The following is a 24,182-nucleotide window of genomic DNA, read 5'->3' on the forward strand; positions in this document are numbered from 1 at the left end:
ACAACAAAATTGATACATCCGCCCTATATTTTGTAACCTCGAAGGGATAAAATAAATATATAGCAACCATTTTTTTATGCTACATGGATAATTAAGGGGGGGGGAAGGGGGGGGGGGGGTAAACCGCGTCCTGTGCCCGGCTTGAGGTCCAGCTTTGTCCTTTCCTCCAATGTGTACTCCAATAACCATGTTATCAGTTTCCCACAGCGCATGGCTTCCGATTAGTAAGGATTGCAGTTCGCAGTTGTGGCTCTCCCAAGCAGTCCGTCATACAGTAACCCTCTCTCCAAGCAGCTCTGCGCGGCGATGGGCACCTCACACCGTCACTAACACACTGAAAGACCCTGGAGCGGCAAGCCATTGGTGAGATGCAGCTAATCCTAGTTTCTGATTGGGACGATGAACTGTCAGTTAAAGACTAGAGTACCCGCCCCCTGAGCCAGCAGGTTAGTGTTCACCGCGGTGCAGCGCAGGACCCGCGAAGCGCAGAGCCCGGATTAGGGGCGAAAAGCAGGAACGAGTGACCAGGCAGAATGGACATGAAGAACAGGATCCACTTGGAGCTGCGGAACAGGACGCCGGCCGATGTAAGAACTGTTGTCCTTGTGGTAGCTGGCAGCTGCTCTTTGCCGGGGTGTATCTGGGGCAGTGGGAGAGGACTAGGAGAATGGTTGAGGAGGTACAGGTAGTACATGGCGAATTATTCCCAATATCGAGCAGGGAGAGATAATTGCGTTTGTAACTTTGTATCTCGAGGAACGCACCGCCCATTCACTGCTCATGCCCTTACTCCGACTTCATCGCTGGAGCTGAGCTCACAGATAGCTCTGCTCCGGGGTTCTTCCACTAAACCAGCAATTTCGGGAGAATTTGGAAAGGGGGTTATTATTTTTTTCCCTCTAGAATAAATATCAGGGGGAAAAAATCCAAGTTAGTGAATTTTTCAAAGTCGCCTACATTGGCCTCAAATCTGCAATTCTTCAGGAATGCTCGACACACTTCTTACTGTATGCCTCCTATGTTTACCTTGTGAGAGGACGAATTATACCGATATCTCTGCCATCCATACAATACCAGGTGATCTCCCCGCCATCCATACAATACCAGGTGATCTCCCCGCCATCCATACAATAACAGGTGACCACACTGCCAGCCACACACCGCCCGCTGTTTCCACGGCTGCCCTGTGCGGATGGGGTGCCTTGCGGACACAATGCCCTTAGCTATACACGCGGCTCAGAGGTCAGTTGCCCTGGCATTAGCGGTCGTATTGATGCAAGGATGGGTTATTGATGGTTGGCAAAAGGGAGAGATTTCGCTTTAAGAGGAGTGGGGTCGTGTTAGGCTAACCTTGCTGAATTAAGAGCCCATCCAGGGCTAGAATGGAAAAATCAGGAATAAAGAAACGGGCTGATTTAGGGCAGTCAGACTATAAAAGCGCCATGAGATAGGGACTGTGAAGGATCAATATGCCTTCGCAGCAGTGAGGAGGTGGGAGTGTCATAATTAGGGGAGGGGTACCAGGGGCAGCGATAAAGAAAGGGGCTTGTGGGACTGGGTGTGTCACATCCTATTGACCTGTCAAACGATTGCCCATTTTGGGATGTCCGGTGTCCTTGGTCAGTGTTAGCCGCGGCGTAGTTACTGGTAGCGCCCCCATCCTGTCCCTTAGGGCTATAGACAGTCACCATACAAGAACCACACTAAGGCTGAGCCGCCATATTTACAGCATGGCAGCTTTCCCTGCGCGAAGCCCTGTATGTCTCTTCGTGACACCTGCCTTGTGTGTTCGGCTGGTAATGCCACTGGCGGTGCTCCGGTCACAGGGCAGCTCGGTAAAGCCGTTTTATACCTGGACGGACCCAAATGACACAGCCGCTCAAAGCTGACCGCGTCACCATGCTGTACCCCCCAGCATACAGCGTCTCTCCGTATAATAAGCTAGGACGAGGAATGACTAATAAGCCTATGGTTATGGTGTAGCAAGAAAATATATCGACCCCCGCCCTAGTTACGCACACAATCGGCTCCATTAGAGGATGTCACGCCACAGCTCCTCTGCTGGACGGATGGTCCAATACATTAGCTACAGTGACAGGAACAGGTGTCGCCCATCGTGTATAATCCGTCCTCCTTGCTTACTGTCAATAGTTTTCTAATAGACGGTGAATCAGGCGTTCGACAGGTGGCTCATTAGGGTTTTGTCAAATCACCATGTCTCCTGTACACCTAGCTATTCTACACCCTGATGGTCCTGTAGTTAGTACACGGCAATTATATGATGTGGAATGAGAAATAGATTGGTTTATTTTGGAATTTCAAACTAATTCCCATGTATACTGAACTAAATCACACCCAGCTTTTGAATGTTGGGTATTACACAACGATATTTATGCTGCTTAGCAGCGTGAAGATGTTATATTGGTAAGGTAAAATAAAGATATGGCCACACTAGATATCATGTTTACAGTTGTCTTTTATGCTACGTCACCTTAAATAAACAAAATATTACAGTTACCCTTAGGAATGCACTGAGACGTATCATATCAAAAGAGCGAGAATTGTGGTTTTATATCAGAGCTGGAAGCCCCTTTTAGTATTGATTTGAGATCAGTATTTTTCTTCATGAGATGTCATTTTCACTTGGTTATCCTGCACTATGTGAACTAGTTTTACATGGCTCATTAAGATGTCTGCTGTGGAGAGCTGGAGGGATTTAGGATTTGCTGCTCAGTGCGATTAGTGCTGGAACTGGTGAGTCAAGATTATTCCAGGGATTTCACACTCCCTTCTGTTAAAGGACACTGTAACTGAATGTTTAAACCCCCCCCTCCCCCCTCCACGTTGTGTTCAAAGGTGTGAATAATGTTTTTAAACGGAGAAGTGTGTATATATATATATATATATATATATATATATATATATATATATATATGTAGTTTGGGTTAATGCACGTTTAAAACATATGTTTTGCATGCAGTCGCTTTATTTTAATCATTTTAGCTTTCATCGTAATACTTGCAATTTGCAGACAAAGCTATGTAATTTCACTTTAGTTCTGTGCTTTGTAATTTATATTACTGTGAGTCAGGGGAGGGCTGGCAGCCTCAGGCCTGGGGGGGCAAATCCAGTCAAGTGGCCCATTGCACCCCCGAATCAGCTCACAATCCATGCCCAGCTTTTCCTGGTTTTATAACGAATATTGATGTTATGCTAATCAGTAGCTCTTTGCCATACCCACTCCTTTGCGACTCCGACTTTCAATGTTGTTAGAGCGCAGGCTGAGAATCTCTGAGCCTGTGCTCTGACTCACTAACTGAGCACCGGAGCCACAAGGAAGAGGACATGATCTGACTGCACCTACTGCTGGTGCGCACCAATGGGCCACCAGGGAATCGTTTAAATTAAATATGCTGGTGTCCCAAACTTGTTAGCTGTGTTGGCCCCGGGCGCCTCTGTTGTCATGGTGCCCTATGTGACCCCACAGTTTGCACACCTCAAAGGCTGGCCCTGCTGACAGACACACTGGCACTCACTCTCAATAACACACACACACACAAACCCTGACAAACACTCACTGACAGGCAGATACATACACACACTGACAGGCAGACACACACATTCACTGACAGACACTTACTTAACAGACACACTCGCTGACACACACACACTCACTGACAGACACCAGTGCCATCTTATTAACATTATGGGCCCCTGGGCAAATCAGTGCACTGGGGCCCTGCCTTCTTACAGGAATAAAAACCTAAATTATAGATACAACGAAGATTATATTTATAAGTACCTCCAACAAATGCAATGCATACATACAATACATACACACAGACTGCTGAATACAGTCACAGACTGCTGAATACAGTCACAGACTGCTGAATACAGTCACACACCGACTGCTGAATACATACACATGACGACTACTGAATACACGCATACAGACTGATGAATAGACACACACACACACACAGACTGATGAATACACACACAGACAGACTACTGAGTACACCTAGAGAGTGCTGAATACATACACACAGTCCGCTGAATACAAACACACACAAACATACACACAGAGGGCTGGATACATACACAGTTCGCTGAACACACACACAGACTGCTGAATACACACACTGCAGTGAGAGGTGCAGTGTCTGTGTTTGTTTGAACGGGTGCGGTGTGTGTGGGTTGCTGTGTGTGTGTGGAGTGCCATGTGAAAGTAGGGCGCTGTGTGTGTGTTTGAGGGGTGCAGGTGTTATGGTACTTTTTGAAAGTAAACCAAAATGTTCAAATGTCTATCTGTTCCTGTCCAAATCAATAAAATTAAATTGCGTATATACGCTGAAGTAATTAAGTCTGACACACAAGGTTCAGTTTAAAATAACTTCGAGAAAGTTTATTGGCAAGTGAAGTAAAAGCGGGCGCGCAGGCCCTTTTAAGAGGCATTTTGCGTCATCATTGATTATTAGAATATCAGCAAATAAACATCATCAATTGGATTAATTGTTAAGTGTCGGTGTTAGTGTCTTACCTATTGGTTCAAAAATAAAAAAAGGTTAGTCCCGTGCCCACCCATCAGAGGTGGGATTATTCTGGACACGGGTGGGGATAAGGGGGTCCTAAACGTCATTTTACACGGTCAATGATATCAGGCTTCATGTCCAGGTGCAAGGTCTCTTATGAATAGAACATTTCATTACTACTGTGTTCTGTGGCCTTCAAACTATACTATCTTACAAATTCTAAGGAGTAGCCGGCAAGTCTTAAGGAGTAACCAGCACCTCCTGGTATTTGTCCTTGTAGGGAAACACAGTCTTTGTCTACCGTACTAATTGGGTTGAGAAGTTCAGTCACGTAATGTAGTTTTAAAATGAACAAGTTAAGTCATGAGGACAAAATGGAGGATTGAAGAAGTCAGGTTAGGGGGACAAAATGGAGGAGGAAGTCACAGTATAAGGTTAAAATGGAGTTAGTACAATAATTCAATACAAGTACAATAGTAATTTTTAATAATTCCACATCAGTCCCCCCTATGAAATGTTAGATTCTAAGAGATAAAAACTTTATTATGTTAGTATCAGAAGACGTGTTAACCCAAAGGCACAGAAACCCCATGGCCGCTAGCTAGGTGTTAATGCAAAGTGCAAGTCTGTCCCTAGATCTGACCCTGATAGGCTAACTCATCCGTCAGTATGGCTCTCGAACACTTCACACCCATGGGTATCCCATGGCAGCTAATCCACCACTTCTCCAACACGGGGCCTTTACCATTCACTGACAGATGCTGTCCCTAAGCTAGTCCCTTCCTAGAATTCCTGCACTTTATCAACAAAGGGGAATGTTTGCAGCGGCAGACAGGGTGAATTGATGTCTTGGGATTCTTGGTCATCAACTTCGAGATGGGTGAAAGTGGGTGCCGCTTGGTCAACAGTCTTCATGAGGGATTTTCTCAGACATGGGAGGATACAACAAAAGAGAAGAGCAAAGATAAAAAGAAAAATTAGTATAGCCATACCAATCTGCATTAAAGCCTTTTGCCATCCTGTCATCCAACCAAACCATCTGTCCCAGGGATCTTTTATCCCAGAATTCCTCTTTAACTCTTCAGACAGGTCATTTAATTTTTCTATGGCTAATGTAACTTTACCATTAGGGCCTGTGTTTTCTGGGATATATGTACAACATGTCATGGTGTCGGGCAAAATTTTACAAACCCCTCCTTTTTCGGCTAAGATCATATCTAGGGCCATTCTATTCTGGAAAGCCATTTGGGATGTGGCCTGCAGCTGCTCGGCCAACCCCTGGAGGGCGTCTCTGGTATAATTAACAAAACGCTGTTGATTATAATAAATGTAATTTATCCAATTTAAATTCTTGTTTGCGGTAACTATGGTAAAAATTGATTCAAATCCTGCGGCAACTTCATCCCTTGCTTTAAACTCATTGGGCACCCCCCTAGGCACTCCAATGGCATCAATATACACATGAGGATCAAAACTTCCTTTCACTGGGGCGTCACGCTTAACCTTAATGTGTTTGGACCCATGGGTGACGAGGTGTGTGTCAGAGATGATATGTATAGGCATAATAGCTTTAGCCAAAGTACACTCCCCCCACCACTGTTTGTCCATTCTGGATCTTAGCTGTAAATCCCCACACAACCAATAGATATCCCCTAATGACCTGGTGTGAAACTGCAACAAGTCCATAGAGACATTTCTGTAGGTAGCACAATACCCCTTGGAGAAGTTACCCAAGAATTTACCTATTCCATCGTAATTAGCATAACAAGTGTAATTACCTTTATACACGGTAATACCATCTGGGGGTTTGACATCCTGGGTTAGGAGAGGATACTCCTTTGTCCATGCAATACATATGGACCTGTTAAAATTATAGTGATAGGCAAAAAGGCTTAAAACACATTCTTCTATATCTACTGGTAGGATTAAAGGCACGGTACCCAGGTGGGGCCGGGCACCGCCACACACATAACATGCAGTTCTATTATGCTTATTAGCAATATATTTCATCCATTCTAACCATAGATTTACATCATTAAAACCTGTTTCAGCGGCCATGGTATCTTCAAAAGTGGGGTTAGCAATGGCCATCATGTCTTGAAAGGTCTGGATATGAGGTTTTAATGGGTTAGGGACCATATGGGTGGCCCCTTGCCACTCAGAAGAGTTGCACATATCTTTGAGGTAGAAATGCCCTAACTTTTTATAGGAACCCTTTTTCCAATACATTCCCATCACATACTGGTCTGCATCTGTTGGGCTTGGATGCTCAATGTTAAGGATTAGTTTCATTGGTGTACTCCCCCCGGGCTTTCTCAAAGTCATTCTCTGGAGGAGGGATCTACCATGATCATCTACTTTAGATACGGCACTTTTTGGTTTGTAACCCCAGGCAGGCCCGGCATTCCATCCCGCCGCCCCCCAATGGTCACAATTGTGCCCCCATTGTCTGTCAACTACACAAACATATGGGTCTTTCGAATGAGGGATATCTCTATAGATGCTCTGGATTTGTGGTGTGGGAAATGGGCATTCTACTATATCACAGTAGTCAAAGGTATAAGTAGCCACCTGGGTGCACGATGAATTATACCAGAAAGTGTACCCACTATTGTCTTTGGTAATGGCTACTTGCTGGGCTTTCGTAAGGCTAATTAAGGAGAAGATGTACCAGAGATACATGTTTGTGCGATATTCGCTTCCTCTGGGGCAGGAGATTTCTTGCAGTGGGAAGCGTGGACCCAATTTGGCCTACCGGCCAATTTGACGGAGGTTGCGGTGATCAGGAGAACTTGGAATGGACCGTCAAATCTTGGTTCTAGGGTATTTTTCCGCACAAACTTCTTGACCAGGACCCAATCTCCGGGAAGTAGGTTATGAGAACCTGTATCCAATTCGGGATCTGGAATTGAAGAGAAAACTTGGGCATGTATTTTGTTTAGGACACTTGCAAGTTCAGTTACATAGTCTACTAAAACATCTGATTGGAGTTGCAACTGCTGCGGATAATAACAACCTAGCCTGGGTGCTGTCCCAAATAGAACCTCATATGGGGACAGTGAATGCTTCCCTCTAGGTGTGTGTCTAACACTAAATAAAGCTATTGGTAGGCTTTCTGGCCAGGGCATCTTTGTTTCTTGTGACATTTTTAACATTCTGGTTTTTAGGGTGCCATTCATGCGCTCCACTTTACCACTACTTTGTGGGTGGTAAGGGGTATGGAAGGCTAGAGTCACCCCTAGGGCAGTCCAAATTTCTTTAGTCACGGTTGCTGTGAAGGCTGGGCCTTGATCACTCTCAATGACTTCTGGGAGTCCGAATCTACATACAATATCTGTAAGTAGGCGTCTTGCGGTTGTTTTTGCAGTGATATTGGCCACTGGGTAGGCTTCTGGCCAGCCTGAGAACATGTCCACTATTACTAGTGCATATTCATGGGGCCCACTCTTGGGCATTTGGATGTGGTCAATTTGAATCCGCTGGAAGGGGTACATGGGCTTTGCCAGGTGTTTCGCAGGTACTTTAACTGGTCTTCCTGGATTGCATTTTGCACAAATGACACAGGCCTTGCAGAAGCTATTGATCAATGTTGTGATTCCAGGTGCTTCATAATACTTCTGTATGAGGGCGGCCATCAATTCTTTTGACAGGTGTGCAGGCCCATGTGCCCATTGGACAACTGCTGGATACAGATTTCTGGGAAGACAAAATTTGAAGTTGTTGTAATATATTCCGTCCTTTTGGACAGCTCCTTTCTTTTTCCATTTCTGGATTTCTTCAGGAGTGACTGCAGCTTGCTGTTCTTGTAAAATTCGCAAATCAGTAGGAAGAGTTTGCAGAGCAAAAATAGGGACTTCTTCTTCTTCTTGTCCGGACACTTCTTCATCCACTTCCTGCAGATCCCTGGCCGCTAACTTAGCCGCCTGGTCAGCCAAATGGTTGCCCTTTGCTTCATCTGTATCCAATTTCCCATGGGCCTTAACTTTCAAAACGGCCACTTCTTCGGGAAGTAGGAGGGCATCCATTAGCTCCTTAATTGCAGTGCTGTGTTTGACTGGTGTACCGGCGGTGGTAAGAAATCCTCTTGTCTTCCAAATTAGGCCGAAGTCATGTGCCACACCCAGAGCATATCTTGAATCTGTATAGATGTTGGCACGTTTTCCTTCGGAAATTTTGCATGCTGAAGTCAGAGCCTGTAATTCAGCTTCTTGCGCAGACATTGCTGGCGGTAAGGATGATGATTTGATGACTTCGTCAGTTGTGGTTACGGCATATCCTGTGTGATATGTTCCTCCTTCATCGGCATATCTTGATCCATCCACAAACAGGGTAAAATCCGGATCTGGTAATGGATTCTCATGCACAGTTGGTAAGTGCACTGTTTCCATTTTCATCTGTTCAAAACAGTCATGAGGTGTTTCTGGGTCATAATCATTCTTTATGACCAGGTCTTGAAATTCCTTTTCCAGGAAATGGCGTGGCCATGCTTCCAGAAGGTCAGTTGTTGGGTATTTGGCAATACCATTTTCCTGTAGCTGTTCTTCATTCATGGTGGCCCATAGTTTTGCCATGGGCCCAAGATCATTCCATGACCTTGTCTTCAACTTGGTAACAGGAATATGTGGGATAGCGGTATCCCAATGGCGGTAGAGGTAGTTAAGTTGTTGAGGTAGCTGGACCAAGACCATGCTATTACCTTCAGAGTCACAATAAAAGTCTTGTGCAGTGAGCTTTACATCGGTCCGGTGGTAAAGCTCATCTTCATAGCAAGGTTCGGGAGTAATGTTTGGCTTGTACCACATGGTACAGAAGGCGTAATCCGGGCCTTCACAAAGAGGTGTCTCATCTTTATGAAATGACAAATGTGGATGCATGACTTTCTTGATACATCCACAGAGCAGGTAGATGTAGGTTTCATCTGTGATAAATCCATAATAGATACCCCCCTCAGGGAGTGGAAGAAGAGTGGACGGATTAAGCACCTGACATCTTTGGATGGAAATGTTGTCAGGCAAGAGAAGATGACACTGTAGGCGCAGGTGTCTGGCTGGAGACACGTGCTTAAGCTGGACTTGGTTGACAATAGCAGAGATGTCATGAGGGGCCAAAACAACCAGAGGGTGGCCAAGGACCAGGTCTGAGGTTCTTTCTATGAGTTCCCTCGCAGCAAAAACAGCCCTGAGACAGGAAGGAGTCCCTCTGGCCACAATGTCTAATTGACATGAGAAATATCCAATAGGCCTCTGGCGGCCTCTTAAGTCATTCGTTTGGGTGAGAACCCCTGTTGCGTGGCCTTGTCTTTCAGAGACAAATAATTTAAAGGGTTTGGAGTAGTCAGGTAGGCCCAAGGCAGGAGCAGAAGCAATGGCACGTTTTAAAGCATCGAAATTGGTCAGGGCTTCATTGGTCAGACAGAACGGGTCAGACTTAAGAGCATCATAGAGAGGTTGCATAAGCAGAGAGGCTTCTGGGATCCATGCTCTGCAGTAGGAAATGAGGCCTAGGAAGGCATGAAGAGACTTTGAAGTCCTTGGAGGTGGAATGTCCAGAACAGCCCTTACCCGGTCCCGAGTAAGATGTCTGGTACCTTGAGATAGGCAATGTCCAAGGAAGATCACCGAAGATTGACAGAATTGTAGCTTGATGAGTGAAGCTTTGCATCCCTGTTCTGCCAAATAGGAAAGGAGGCTGATTGAACACCTTTCAGTAGTGGGAGAATCATCCCCACACAGCAGTAGATCATCCACATACTGAAGCAGGACAACTTCTGGGTGCTCAGTTTGCCATGGGTCAAGGATGGTACCCATGGCCTTTGCAAATTGACTTGGAGAATTTTGTGCCCCTTGGGGCATGACAGTCCAGGTATACTGTTGCATCTCATGAGTGAAGGCAAACAGGTATTGGCAGGATGGGTCCAGTGGAACACTGAAAAAGGCATTGGCCAGGTCAATAACTGTGAAGAATTTGGCAGCTGGTGGGACTCCAGAGAGCAGAGTATGGGGATTTGGTACAAGAGGGGTGTCCAGGACGGTAGCTTCATTAACAGCACGGAGATCCTGAACCATCCTATACTTCTCTGGCTCACCCTTTGGAGTTTTCTTTTTCACAGGAAACAATGGGGTGTTGCATTCAGATTTACATTTCACCAGGGCACCCTTCTCCAAGAGTGCCTTGATGTGGACAGAAATAGCAGCAGACTGTGCTGGTTTTAAGGGGTATTGTGGTTTTCTTGGTAGCTTAGCTCCTGAAATAAGCTTTACCACCACAGGGGGAACATTTAGGTGACCTATGTCCTCTGGGCCTGAGGACCATAACTTAGCGGGCACCTGTGTTTTTAATTCCTCTGGGAAATTGGACCTTAATTCTGCTGCTTCCTCACGGGGCTTATCCAAATACAGCATCAGAGGCAAGGAGCACAGGGCTGAGGTATCTGATACAGATAGAGGTGTGAACATTTCCACTTGCCCGTCTGGGGTGAAGGTGATGGATGCTTGCAGGCGTGAGAGGACATCAGCACCTAATAGGTTAATTGGGCATGTGGAGGATACCACAAAGCGAGCAAGCAGACTAGAGCCAACTCGTAGTGGAGTTGTTAAAGGGCTATGTCTCGGCTGGCCATCCACTCCAACACAAGAGACATCGATATTTGACAGAAAAGATGGGTCTGGCAGGTCTTGTTCTCGCAGAACACTACGGGCTGCACCTGTGTCAACGAGGAATGTGGTAGGGTGGCCTTCAATAGGCAAAGTCACTGTGGCGAGTGGCCCCCCTTTATCCCCTGTAGACACTGCCATTACAGGGGTTACAGACACAGGCTTGCCAGTTTCCTAATCATCTGGTTCTTCAACAATTGGAACCTTTGTCTCGGTCTTGGGGCCTGGGGCAGGCTTAGAAAACTTCTTGGGTGCCCCTGGTTCCTTTTTAGGTTCCGGACAGTCACCTCTGTAGTGTCCCTGAGCCCCACAATTGAAACAAGTTACATCCTCTAACCTGATTCTCTTGGTGCCAGAGGTGACGGGGGTAGCGCGAGTCACCATGAGGGGAGCTGGATTGGATCTTCTTGGGGTCTGAACAGATTCCAACCCTCTAGCAACTAAAAGCAGGGTATCCAGGGGAACAACCTTATATTCAGGACGTGCAGCAATGATTCCCTTGCGTATAGAGTCTTTAACACCTTGGACAAACGCACCTGACAGCATTTGTGAATGAATCTTGTCAGTAAGATCAAACCCCAAATCTGTGAACATTTGATACAGTCTTGCATGAAACCTTTCCACTGATTCTCCTTTATCTTGAATAACATCAGTAAGGCCAGCAGCCTGATCCGCAAGTTTGTCCTTAGCCCATTCTCTTAATTGGGTGCAAAAAGTTACTCCAGAGGGGTAATCAACATCACTGCTGAGCAGATCTGTACTGAGGTGTCGGGCCATACTTGGCCAATATGCATCCCCTGCTTTTATAGCACAAATGCTCAGTAGATCACGCCATGCGGCGGAATAAGTCTTTTGAATTTGAACTATCCCTCGGTAGAAGGGCATAGGCTGTTTTTCTGGGTCAGGGAGTGATTTCATTAGAGCACTAGCTTGAGTGGGATTGAAAGCAACATATTTAGGAGGGGCCTGTTCTCCCCGACCCTTGTGGCCAAAGGGGTCATCGATAGAACGATGAGTTGGGGCTCCCGCGGCAAGCTCCGATGAGACATGGGACACCCTGTCCATCTCGTCATCATCGAATTCTATGATATTGGCTCTTTTGCGCGGTGCAGGGCCCGCGTGGGGTGAAAGGATCGGTGGTTGGGAACGAGCCCCAGATGCAGGGGTGGCTAGCGAGTCATAACCTGGGGATAGGTAGTCACCGGGGATTACCGGCATCAGGGCCGAACTGGGGGCCGCCATATTGGTGGCCGGAAAAGGTACTTCATTAGGGTTAAGGGAAGAAGTGGCGGCCATGTTAGATGTGGGCACACCCGGAGCAACCTGTGCCGGACTGGGCATAACCGGAACCTGGGGAGTGGCTTGGGGAAGGGGTAGTGGATATCCGGGATAGGGCAGGGCCATGGGATATGGGAAGGGGTAGGGCCAGGCTGGGGAGGGAAAGGAGGTGGGGTATTGGACTGGGGCGGAGATGGGAGGGGACGGAGAGGGATTGGTAGGGGTGGGCGTAGAGGGAGGAGCCGGGGTGAGGGTGGAAGAGGTGGTTAGCTGGGCGGATGAAGAGGGGAGGGGATCATTAATGGAGAGGGAGTGTAGGGAAGGAATGGCAGATGAAATGTCAGGGGGAGGTACTGCAGGTAGTGTAGGGGTGGATGAGGATGATGGGAATGTTAAGGACGGGGAAGGGGAAAAGAAAGATCCATCAGAATTCAGGACCGGGCAGACAGGGGAGGTGATGGGATGGGTGTGAAGAGGGTTGGGAGTAGGGAACATAGTCAGCTGGCTATCACCTACTGCTGACTGAACCTTGGGGATAGATGTCCCCTGGGCGCCACTTTGGGGCGCTGGCTGAGGGTAGACCCCAGCAACACAATTCTGATGATACACAAACAATTTCACACCTTTTTGATTAATCTCTTCCTCAACCCAACCTTCTAACTGAATAGCCTTCGCTACTCTATACCATGCTTCAGCAGTCTTTAATAAACCATTATCTGTAAGCTTGCCTTTCTTTTCTGTCAGTAACCTACGCCAACTTTCTGGTTGCAATCTTCCACATGTCGGTACAGCAATTCTACATACTTTCGCAATCTTTTCAACACCTTTAACCATGTCCTCACCCTCTCTGTCTTCAACTAAATCACATGCTAACCAGCCCTTACTGGGCTTGCTTAAATCCTGTCCCATAATCCCTTTACCCCTATACCAGCGTCCTAGATATAGGGAGAGAGAAGGAAAACGGAACAAGAACGTCTACAATGCTCGACTGCCACCCGAGAACCGTAAAACTTTCTCAGGTGCGTCTTCCCAAAACGTAGACCAGTCACTGAATCCGCCTACCCGGGGTGGTAGACACGGATTGGAGCGAGGTGAGAAGTGTGTGACCAATCACTTCTCTTTCAAGAGAAATGGGAGTGGATAGTATAATAATATAGGAAGTTTAGAAAAGATGAAAGGCAAGGAAAAATCCTTAGAGACAGACACAGGAGTTCATGAGACTCCTAATTAAACAGACAAGGCAACAATACAATTGAAATACAGTGCATGCATTACAGTTCAAATAAAATCAACAATAATCCCTTTCCTTCTACATGTGCTTACTCCAAAGTCACCTTTCTCAACCTCGTAGTGTCCCCGCTCGGAGAACGACTTTCATAAGTCTCACTACCAGCGGCCACGGAAAACAACTGACACCGGTCCGAGTTCCGTCAGCCTCCCTCTACTCTGCAGTCCACAAGAATGTGGCCACGTCTATCCTCACTCCCGTAGTGCCCCTATAAAACCCACTTTATAAGTCTCACTACCACGTGATGCGAAAAACAAGCAATGCCTGCCTGAATTCCCCCAGGAAACAAAGTCCCCTGCCACAAGGCTAAGTCTCCTACCACAATTAAATAACCAGTGGACCTTCAGCTCAACTAGAGTCGAAGGGTCCGGGCCAGGACGTCCCCAACTCAACTAGAGCTGGATGGTCCGAAAGTGCACAGTGAAGCTAGCTAGGCTATCAAAGTGACACACCATTGGATCACAGGAAAATATGATTCTACACAGATCCCACAGTTCCACCAACTTCTTTTTCCTTACAGCCACAGCCACGAGGCTCCTAAAAGAAGTAAACAGGCAACAGAAGACCCCCAGGAACACATCCACAGGTCAACCCCCCTTTTTCCTTACAACCACAGCACCGTGGTTCCTAAAAGAGGTAAAACAGGCAACAGAAGACCCCCAGGAACGAATCCACAGGTCCACCCCCCTTTATCCCAAAAGGGGTAAAATACAAACAGATAGACAGACACACTGAAGACCCAGGCAAATCCCCTCAGGTCCACCCCCCTTTATCCCAAAAAGGGGAAAACAAGCAAGACAGAACCCCAGGCAAATCCCCTGCAGGTCCACCCCCCCTTTATCTCAAAATGGGGAAACAAGCAAACAATTCAAACACAATTCAAACACACCCAGGCAACAGATAGACTAAAATGCAGGTAAACAAGTGAGTAACGAGACACCGGGCAAGATATTACCTGTCTTTGATGTCCTCCCGGGAAGCAGTCACAGACACGTGGACGGGTCAATCAAAGGGGCCGGAACATACCGGTGGCTCTGCAGAAGTCTCTACCGTGTACCTGGAGGTGATCAATCTCCTTTCCTTCCCCCCGGATTCCTCCGTCCACCCTTGTCTTCCTTAGGACGGCTCACCGGCCGGACATAGCCCGATGCCCCACGTTGGGCGCCAAGTTGTTATGGTACTTTTTGAAAGTAAACCAAAATGTTCAAATGTCTATCTGTTCCTGTCCAAATCAATAAAATTAAATTGCGTATATACGCTGAAGTAATTAAGTCTGACACACAAGGTTCAGTTTAAAATAACTTCGAGAAAGTTTATTGGCAAGTGAAGTAAAAGCGGGCGCGCAGGCCCTTTTAAGAGGCATTTTGCGTCATCATTGATTATTAGAATATCAGCAAATAAACATCATCAATTGGATTAATTGTTAAGTGTCGGTGTTAGTGTCTTACCTATTGGTTCAAAAATAAAAAAAGGTTAGTCCCGTGCCCACCCATCAGAGGTGGGATTATTCTGGACACGGGTGGGGATAAGGGGGTCCTAAACGTCATTTTACACGGTCAATGATATCAGGCTTCATGTCCAGGTGCAAGGTCTCTTATGAATAGAACATTTCATTACTACTGTGTTCTGTGGCCTTCAAACTATACTATCTTACAAATTCTAAGGAGTAGCCGGCAAGTCTTAAGGAGTAACCAGCACCTCCTGGTATTTGTCCTTGTAGGGAAACACAGTCTTTGTCTACCGTACTAATTGGGTTGAGAAGTTCAGTCACGTAATGTAGTTTTAAAATGAACAAGTTAAGTCATGAGGACAAAATGGAGGATTGAAGAAGTCAGGTTAGGGGGACAAAATGGAGGAGGAAGTCACAGTATAAGGTTAAAATGGAGTTAGTACAATAATTCAATACAAGTACAATAGTAATTTTTAATAATTCCACATCACAGGTAGCAAATGTTTTTTTAATGTCCCTCCACCCTTCTTCTTACCTTTGGTGAAAGAGGCTGGAACACAGCCAGCCCTGGTGGTCCATTTGTGAATTTTGTACAGCCTGTGCAGAATGCTGTGTGGAGCATTGTCATGTTAATGCGCGGCAACGCTCCACACAGCCTGCTTTTGGGAAGAGCGATCTTACTTACAGGTTGGCCTCTCCTGCAGTCCTGGGTCCTAGCTACCTCTCTCCCCAATCGAAGGGAGATCTCCCTCGATGGCCCAAAGGGGCAGACGGCCAGAAAACAGGGCCACCTCTCCACTGGCCGGCAGGGGAGATCAGAGGATCTCCCCTGTCGGCTGGGCATGCTGGGCAGCGCAGTTGGGCCCCCATGCCTGTGGGGCCTACGGGCAACTGCCCAGCGTGCCCATGCAGAAAGACAGCCCTTAAAGACACAGTCACTTCCAGACACACACACAAACACTTCTAGACACACACACACACACACACACTTACTTTCAGACACACACACTTACTTTCAGACACACGCACTTACTTTCAGACACACGCACTTACTTTCAGACACACGCACTTACTTTCAGACACACGCACTTACTTTCAGACACACACACGCACACACTTCCAGACACACACACGCACACACTTCCAGACACACACACGCACACACTTAGTGATAAACAGATGCACACACTCACTTCCAGACACACACACTCACTTCCAGACAGACACACACACACTCACTGAAAGACAGATACACACACACTCACTGACAGACAGATACACACACTTCCAGACACACACACTTACTGACAGACACACTCACAAATTAATTTTATTTCTTGTTGCTCCTACCTTTAGGAGTCATCTGGGTCCTCTCCCCGGGGTCCAGTGACTTCCATGATTTTCCTGCTCCTCTCTGCTCCCTCGTGCAGTTTAGTGATGCGGGGCCAGAATTTCGTCATATTCCGGCTCCCGGCATCACCAGAGAGGGCGCGCGAGGGAGCAGGAAGATCATCAGCAGAGGAAGTGCTCCCTCGCCGCCTGCCTCCTTCCTCAGCGAACACCGGCCAGTATATTGCTGAAGAGTAGGCACCTGCCATCTTGGACAAGCAGGTGCCTACTCTGCCTTGCTACCGTGCGCCCTAGGTGGCCAACTGGCCACCTGCTGGGCTTCCTGTGACAGGCCATCGCCCTGCTCCGCGCGGCACCCCCCCCCCCCCCTCCTGGCGCCCAGGATCGGCCCTGTAGCGGACATTTTGCAAACGATTTAAGGCGGCCTGGGGGCAATTACCTCCCTGCACCCCGGCCCAGCCCGCCCCTGCTTTGAGTGCTCTGGCACCATACAACAGTAAATAGTCAAACTGTTTTTGCATGGTTTGACACTTACCTGAAACCCCAGCTATATGCTGTCTGGCCTCCTCTTCAGGTATACTTAAAGCAGAAGTTCCCATTCTACAATTAGATATATCAAATTAATTTGAACAGAATTAATTGGCTGAGAGCATCAGCTATTGCTTTTAACAAGTGTATTCTGTCCAAGGATGGTCCGAATTGATATTGCTACTGTGGGCGTAGGGACCTCTGTTTTAATGATAAATGAAAAGGGAGCGGGTCTGGAGGTGCTTGGGGGAACCAGGTAATTGTCATACCAATAATATTTAACTTGCTGTAGGACAGTATCTGGGCACTCCTGACACCATACACCACTATAGTGGGCTGTAATGGTTAGTCTCATATATATTGTTTTTTAACTGTTTGCTGACTTACCGTGGGACAGAACAAAGGGACTGCAGGCACCATACTTACTCCATCTCACTGTAGTTGTTATTTTGTGCTTACACTACTGCTTTTGTCGAAATATTTTTGGCCCTGTGTAATTATCCTGCTTGGTAGTATTAATTATTGTAAGTGGTAGACAGTGGCAAGTTCTTATATTCTAACCAACATTTGCAGATTACTTGTAATTGCCAATACATAAAGGACAACTATAGGCACATTGACCCTTTAGTATTAATGGACCACTATAGTGGCAGGAAAACATACTCGTTTTTTTGGAACTATAGAGGCCCCCTCAGGGTCCTACTCCCGTGGCGTTGAAGGGGGAGGAAGGGGTTAATCGCTTACCTTTTTTCCAGCGCTGGGCTCCTTCGGTGCTAGGACTCTCCTCCCTCTTCTTCCGTCATCGTCCGTATGCGCATGCGCGGCAAGAGCTTTCAATGCTTTCCTATGGACGCTGGCGTCTTCTCACTGTGAAAATCACAGTGAGAATCGCCTCTAGCGACTGTCAATGAGACCGCCACTAGAGGCTGGATTAACCCATAGGTAAACATAGCAGTTTCTCTGAAACTGCTATGTTTACTGCAAAAAGGGTTAAATCTAGCTGGACCTGGCACCCAGACAACTTCATTGAGCTGAAGTGGTCTGGGTGCCTATAGTGGTCCTTTAATCCTCCATTGTACAATATTGCAGTTTAGTATAAACAGCAATGTTTACATTGCAGGGCTAAACATCCCTCTACACAGCCATTAAAGGTGCTTCCGACGTAAGAACCGATCCAAACTTTAAACATACATGACAAGTTAATTTTGAATGGCTTTTTTTTGCCGATCTTAGGGGTGGACAAAGGGAATGTACAGGGAACTTCTAGTCCCCCCCCAAGAAAATTTTACTTTCTGGGACTTTAGGTTCTGTTTAAGATCATAAACCTACTATTGTTAATGCAGATTAAGGAACAGCAGACACACAAAATACACTTTTGAATTTTATAAGGCTACTTAAAATCACCTATCTCAGCAAACAGTATGGGGATTCAGTTCTACCATATGGCCGGATTGTGTTAAGCCCACCACTACTTCACAGTACAAATTTACTGTTGCTAACAGGATGACATATCGGCTCATCACATTTTTTTAACCCCTTAAGGACCAAACTTCTGGAATAAAAGTGAATCCTGACATGTCACACATGTCATGTGTCCTTAAGGGGTTAAAAAATAATATAAAAAAAAAAAGCTGTTATGAAGAACCAGCATTTTCACTCAAAATACCTATATTCACATACAATTGGCTTCCCTTAACCTTTGGCCGTGTGAAATTGTTTTCAGCTTGATTCTTAGCCGTAGCCGGTCAAAACTTTAGCCAGGTGGTGTATTCGCTACAGACTTCGGATCAGAGCACTATTTTACTAGATCAGGTGCCTGGGAACAAGCTATCTGGGGATACTACATATGAGGTGGGGTTACCACTGTTTTCATGTTTTCCACTGGTTACCACTGTTTTCCGCATGGTTTTATACGTTTATTGTATGTTTGGGGGATAATTGTATAAAGCGCCTGGGAGTTACCTTAATTAGCTGTGTGTTGCAATCCTCTCCCAGACATAGAGGTGCCTGGGCAGGTTTACCTATGCTTTTGATGGAGACCCCATGCTGGGGTCTGTGTATATAATAAATCCATGTTTCACTAAATAAAGTGTTCACAATTTTTTCACCCTTATTTAAGTCTTGACTGATGTTTGGATGAGGGCTATAATCATCAACTAGTTTGCGGATCAGAGAGAGGTTTTAAGCAGAGGTACTCAGCCGAAGTACCGAAACTCTGCTACAGCAATAAATCTTTTTTTAAGGAAAAATTGTTGACTATCTGGAAATCCTAATACATGTGTAGATATACTACTATGCTCCTCAATTTTAAGCATGTTTCTCTCTCTCAGGTAAAAGAACTCTTTTTGGATAACTGCCGATCAAAGGAAGGCAAAATCGAAGGGCTTACTGATGAATTCAAAGAGCTGGAATTTCTGAGTACAGTTAATGTGTGCCTGAGGTCACTGGCAAACTTACCAAAGTTAAACAAACTTAAAAAGGTAAGCATAAAATCTATTCTTGCACCTTTTAATCAGTTCATTTCATATAGCCTTGCCAAAAGATGTTTAATTATTACTGTAATCTTCTCATTTTTCTTTCCTCAAACCCAGCTATTAAACATCACAAACATATATTGAGATATCATCTGTTTACTGAATTGAAGTGCTATTTGAAATAGTTAAAATTATAATAAGTAGTGTCCACAGTGGCGTACCTACCACGGTCGGAGCTACCTGGGCCCGTCACTTCAGGGGGAGTGTGGCTGCCTGCATACCTTCATGCAACACAGTTTGGAAAGCTGTGCTCTAGACTGTAAGCGTGTCTGGGTACGGTCCTTATCTACCTATTGTTCCTGTATCATTTTGTTATTGTCCCTTTTATTGTTAAATTTCCCTACTTAATATTGTAAAGAGCTGCATAATAAGTTGGCGTTATATAAGTATTAATGATAACTATGTAGCAAGATCACCTGAATCACCCATTTGTCAGTATAAGGGTTTATCGCACCTCTATTTTAATTAAGGTATGTTTATTTTGAGAGTATATATCAATAAAGTTTCATTTTATTTGTATGTATTTTTTTTGTTATCAGCTACTTTGGTCTGTGTAGGGCATCTTGACTAGCTCACCTTTTAGAATCTGCTTTTCAGATTGAGGCTTAAATTACTAAATTAAGAGTTTCCAATGCTGTGGATTTTGCTAGATCAGTATTGTATAGTGTAATGCCCACATACAGTAAATACAGTTCTCTTGTTAAAGGGACACTGTAGTCACCGGAACCACTACAACTTTAATGCAAACACTTTACATTGTTACCTGGTAACACCTCTAGTGGCAGTCCGAATGACTGCCATGGGACATGATATACATCTCACGTAATTAATACATAGAAAAGAGGGTTTTTTTCAATTCCTAGATGTAATGTTTTTAAAAATAGAATTTCAGAGATGTAAATCCTTGTGTATCTTTTATGTAGTAGCATGAGATCCAATTCTAAAACTGTGTGTTTATCATTTTCAGCTGTTACTGAGTGATAACAACATTTCTGGAGGATTGGAAGTGCTGGCAGAAAAATGTCCTAACCTTACACACCTCAATTTGAGTGGCAACAGGATAAAGGATTTGAGCACAATAGAACCGCTGGTAAAGTGTCTTGTCCCTTCTTGGTTAAATTTGGATTTATTGTGAGCAGAGGCAGCTTTTAGCCCAGGGCCAAGTACAACCTAAGGCCCTTAGTGCAGCAACACTGCCCCCCATTTAAATACAAAATAAATAAATAACTCAGGACATTAAATAATAAATTAAAATGTAAAACTGTTTAAAATAAATAATAATTATAGATTTATGTAATGTGATATACATAAGTATATATAAATTATCTAAAATATAGAACAAGCCAATATTTTTTTTTTTAACTCACACCGACATGAATATAATGAGAATCTGTCTCATACCAGCAAAAAAAAAAAGCAAATAGACAATACCTCACAGCCACAAAATCTGTTTTAAGCAGTACATTTGTGTTATCCCCATGGCAAATAAATGTCACAGCACATATTCCAGAAATCTTCCCAGTATCTATATATTCATTCACAAAAAAATAAGAAGGCAAAACGTAATCCCTTCACCCTAAGGTAGAGCATGGGACACTATCAAAATAGTTCATTATCCCTGGGACAGAGTTCTAGAACTATAATTAATTATTATGAAGTGTATTTGTGTTAAGTGTGCAATCACAGAATTCCACAGCAATTCAACTCCAAAACTGTCATCTCAGTAGTGGTCACATTTTGCACTACAAAAACCTAAGATGTTTCCCCTCCCCCCTCATTAGTGTGGGTGGCTGAGCATTGTGGAGTGTATAATTCTGGAAAATGATTTTCAGTGCCCGATTTAGCTAAATAATGTCCTTAACCATGACTTTTCACAGCTTGTAACGTTTCAGAAACTAATAAATATAGGGAAGGTTGAAGACACAACATTTTCAATAACCGCAAGACATTGCTTTGTAGTGTAGTATTCAGTATACTTGCCTATACCAAGTCTGTCTCTGCTTTGGGCTGCTCTCTTTGACACTTTTCCACTAGTTGAGGCATTCTGCTGCATGTGCAGTAGGAGATAAAGAGTAATAATGTCCCCCACACCCGCTACACTGCACAGTGTAAAAATGCTAGAGGCTTAGAATCTACCCCCTTCCCATCCCTGTAAATAGGCAGTTTGTTTTACTACAGCCATTGGTTCCAAGTTGTAGCATGGCTGTACATCACTCTTTATTTGTATGTGAATAGGCCCCCACGGATACATGGCAAGCTTGGAGGGAAGGAGGTAGGGCCTTTTCTATTTACTTTGTGCAGCTACATTGCAGCGTAGGCACTCTATGCTGACTGCAGTTCCCTAACCTGTAACACCCCGGTCCCCAACTCACACAGGCGCATAGCTCCCACACATGCTGTACTGTTTTTATTGTGCGGTACGATATGTGTGATTTGTTGGGGTGGTGTTTTGAGTTATCCAGAAAGGCTCCTCCTGCTCTGGCCCAGTACGTCCCTCAAAGCAAGCCTAAAAGTGTGCAAGTAGTGGTGAAGTCAAATTTACAGAATGGGGAACACATAATGGCTGTATTATGGTTCCAAAACAATATATGTGTTAATATAAAATTATGTAACTAGATTAGGAAATATAAATATATTGCTAACACTATTATTTCTCCCTTCTTTAGAAGAAGTTAGAGAGCCTGAAGAGCTTGGACCTATTTAATTGCGAAGTCACTAACCTCCATGACTATCGAGAAAATGTATTTAAGCTCCTCCCCCAGCTTACATATCTGGACGGCTTTGACCGAGATGACACAGAAGCACCAGACTCTGATGCTGAGCTATATGGTGAAGGGCTAGAGGATGAGGAAGATGATGATGGTGTGTGGTATTTGTGGTCTATACTAGCTCTTTTTAGGCAAGAATTTATTATTATGGCTAATACATCTGGTACTTACCAAACATTTTGACAACTTTTTCCAACTGATCAGTTACATAAGTTTGTTCTGGTTACCTCCAGACAATTCATCTCTAATTTGCTAGCTTACTTTGTACTTTTTATTGCAGTGCCCCAAAATTGGTTCAGATACATTAGCTCAGAGGTATACATTTTTAAACATGTTTTTTTATTTAGAAATTAGAAATGATTCAAACTGAATCCTATTACATTTTACATAGACCAGATAGCTGTGCTATTCTTTTAAATATGCTCCGTTCCTGATTAATATAGTGCCTACGCTTTCTAAATGGTTATAGATCCAAAGGCTCATAACATTTTAGCAGGTTCTATAGCATTGTTGAAGCATTTTTCTGCACTGGTTATTAAGTCTAGTCCATTTTTGAGATTGTGGTAAGTTTGAATGAAATAGATTTTTTTTTTGTACAGTACAAATTTTCTAACATTTTTATAGGTTGAATAAAGTACAGGCAGTTTTTTTTTTTGCAAATAGTTTTTAGAGCTAATGAAAAAATGCATGGTTAAATGCATACACGTAAAAAACAAAACAAAATTGTGATGTGCAAAAAACTATAAATATATATTCCTCTTTCAATGATAAAGCACCAAATTTAGAAACAATGATTTAAAACACTGAATACAGACAAACCTACAGCCACTACAAGTGGCCAGAAAGGCATGCTGGTAGGTCCCAAAGACCCAGAAACGGTAAGGTATCATCTACAGTAGTTTGTCAACCAATCTGCTTCAGGTCTGGATCCCTAGCAAAAGGTGAAGACCTTGATCCCGGTGTGTTCAAAGTTCTCAAAGCGACAGTTAAAAAGAACTCTGTGTCTGATCAGTTTCGTCCTTTTAGACTCTCTTAAGGAGAGTATGTTTTAATTTGGGATATATCTACTAAACTGATTTTTCATTTTATTTTTTGAAATTATTATTTGGACAGTTGAGGGCCTCTTTTACATTGCAATGTAAGCATTACCATACCTACTAAGCTTTACATTGCAGAGTTAAAACTTAAAGACCACTGCACCCAGACCTGTTCATTCAGACGTGGTCTGTGTGTCTTTTAGTGATCCTTAAATGTAAATGTATTCAGGAATTTCTTTGCAGTTGTCTCTGGGCCTAAAGTTACTACAGTAACTTTATCTAGGGGTCAGGTTAGTATATTTTTGGGTGGTTTGGAAAAATGTTACATTCCTGTTGCAAGTTAGAAAATGTAGTGGATCAGTAAGTGATGTTGTATATCAATATACAAAGCATAATGTTTATATGGAATTGTCTCCTATCCTGAGTGGAATATGATAGAATGTCTACTTCTTTTGGAATGACTCTTGTAAGTTGGTGGTTAATATTTTATCTTGCTTTCATTCATGTAAATGTTTAATTAGTAGAGTTTCAGTTGAACAAAGCGTAAGATCATATAGCAGTATGATTAACTTGGTTTTTTTTTAAGTTCTTTGTTTATCACAGACAATATGTGAAACTGTGTGTACCTACATCATTGGGTGCAGACATGCCTGTCTTATGCTCTATTTTAACTTCTAGAGGGGCCTTGAGCCCTACTATAGGACCATAGCTACACATAATTACCACGTCCATGTGACCTAACAGATAAAGTGTAGGAGTACCCA

The 24,182-nt window shown here is 44.3% G+C and overlaps 1 protein-coding gene across 1 annotated transcript in view; it reads left to right on the forward strand.

Annotated features, from left to right (window-relative positions):
* The first annotated feature begins 412 nt into the window (after window positions 1-412).
* The window catches only part of ANP32A (acidic nuclear phosphoprotein 32 family member A), a 29,594-nt gene continuing 5,824 nt past the window's right edge, over window positions 413-24,182 (forward strand). The window contains exons 1-4 of the mRNA XM_063448734.1: window positions 413-587; window positions 19,410-19,559; window positions 20,581-20,703; window positions 22,280-22,475. Coding sequence (XP_063304804.1) covers window positions 534-587; window positions 19,410-19,559; window positions 20,581-20,703; window positions 22,280-22,475 — 523 coding nt within the window. The 5' untranslated portion in view covers window positions 413-533. The remainder of the gene's footprint in view (window positions 588-19,409; window positions 19,560-20,580; window positions 20,704-22,279; window positions 22,476-24,182) is intronic.

Source organism: Pelobates fuscus, chromosome 3 (genome assembly GCF_036172605.1).
Source record: "Pelobates fuscus isolate aPelFus1 chromosome 3, aPelFus1.pri, whole genome shotgun sequence".
Classification (NCBI taxonomy): domain Eukaryota; kingdom Metazoa; phylum Chordata; class Amphibia; order Anura; family Pelobatidae; genus Pelobates; species Pelobates fuscus.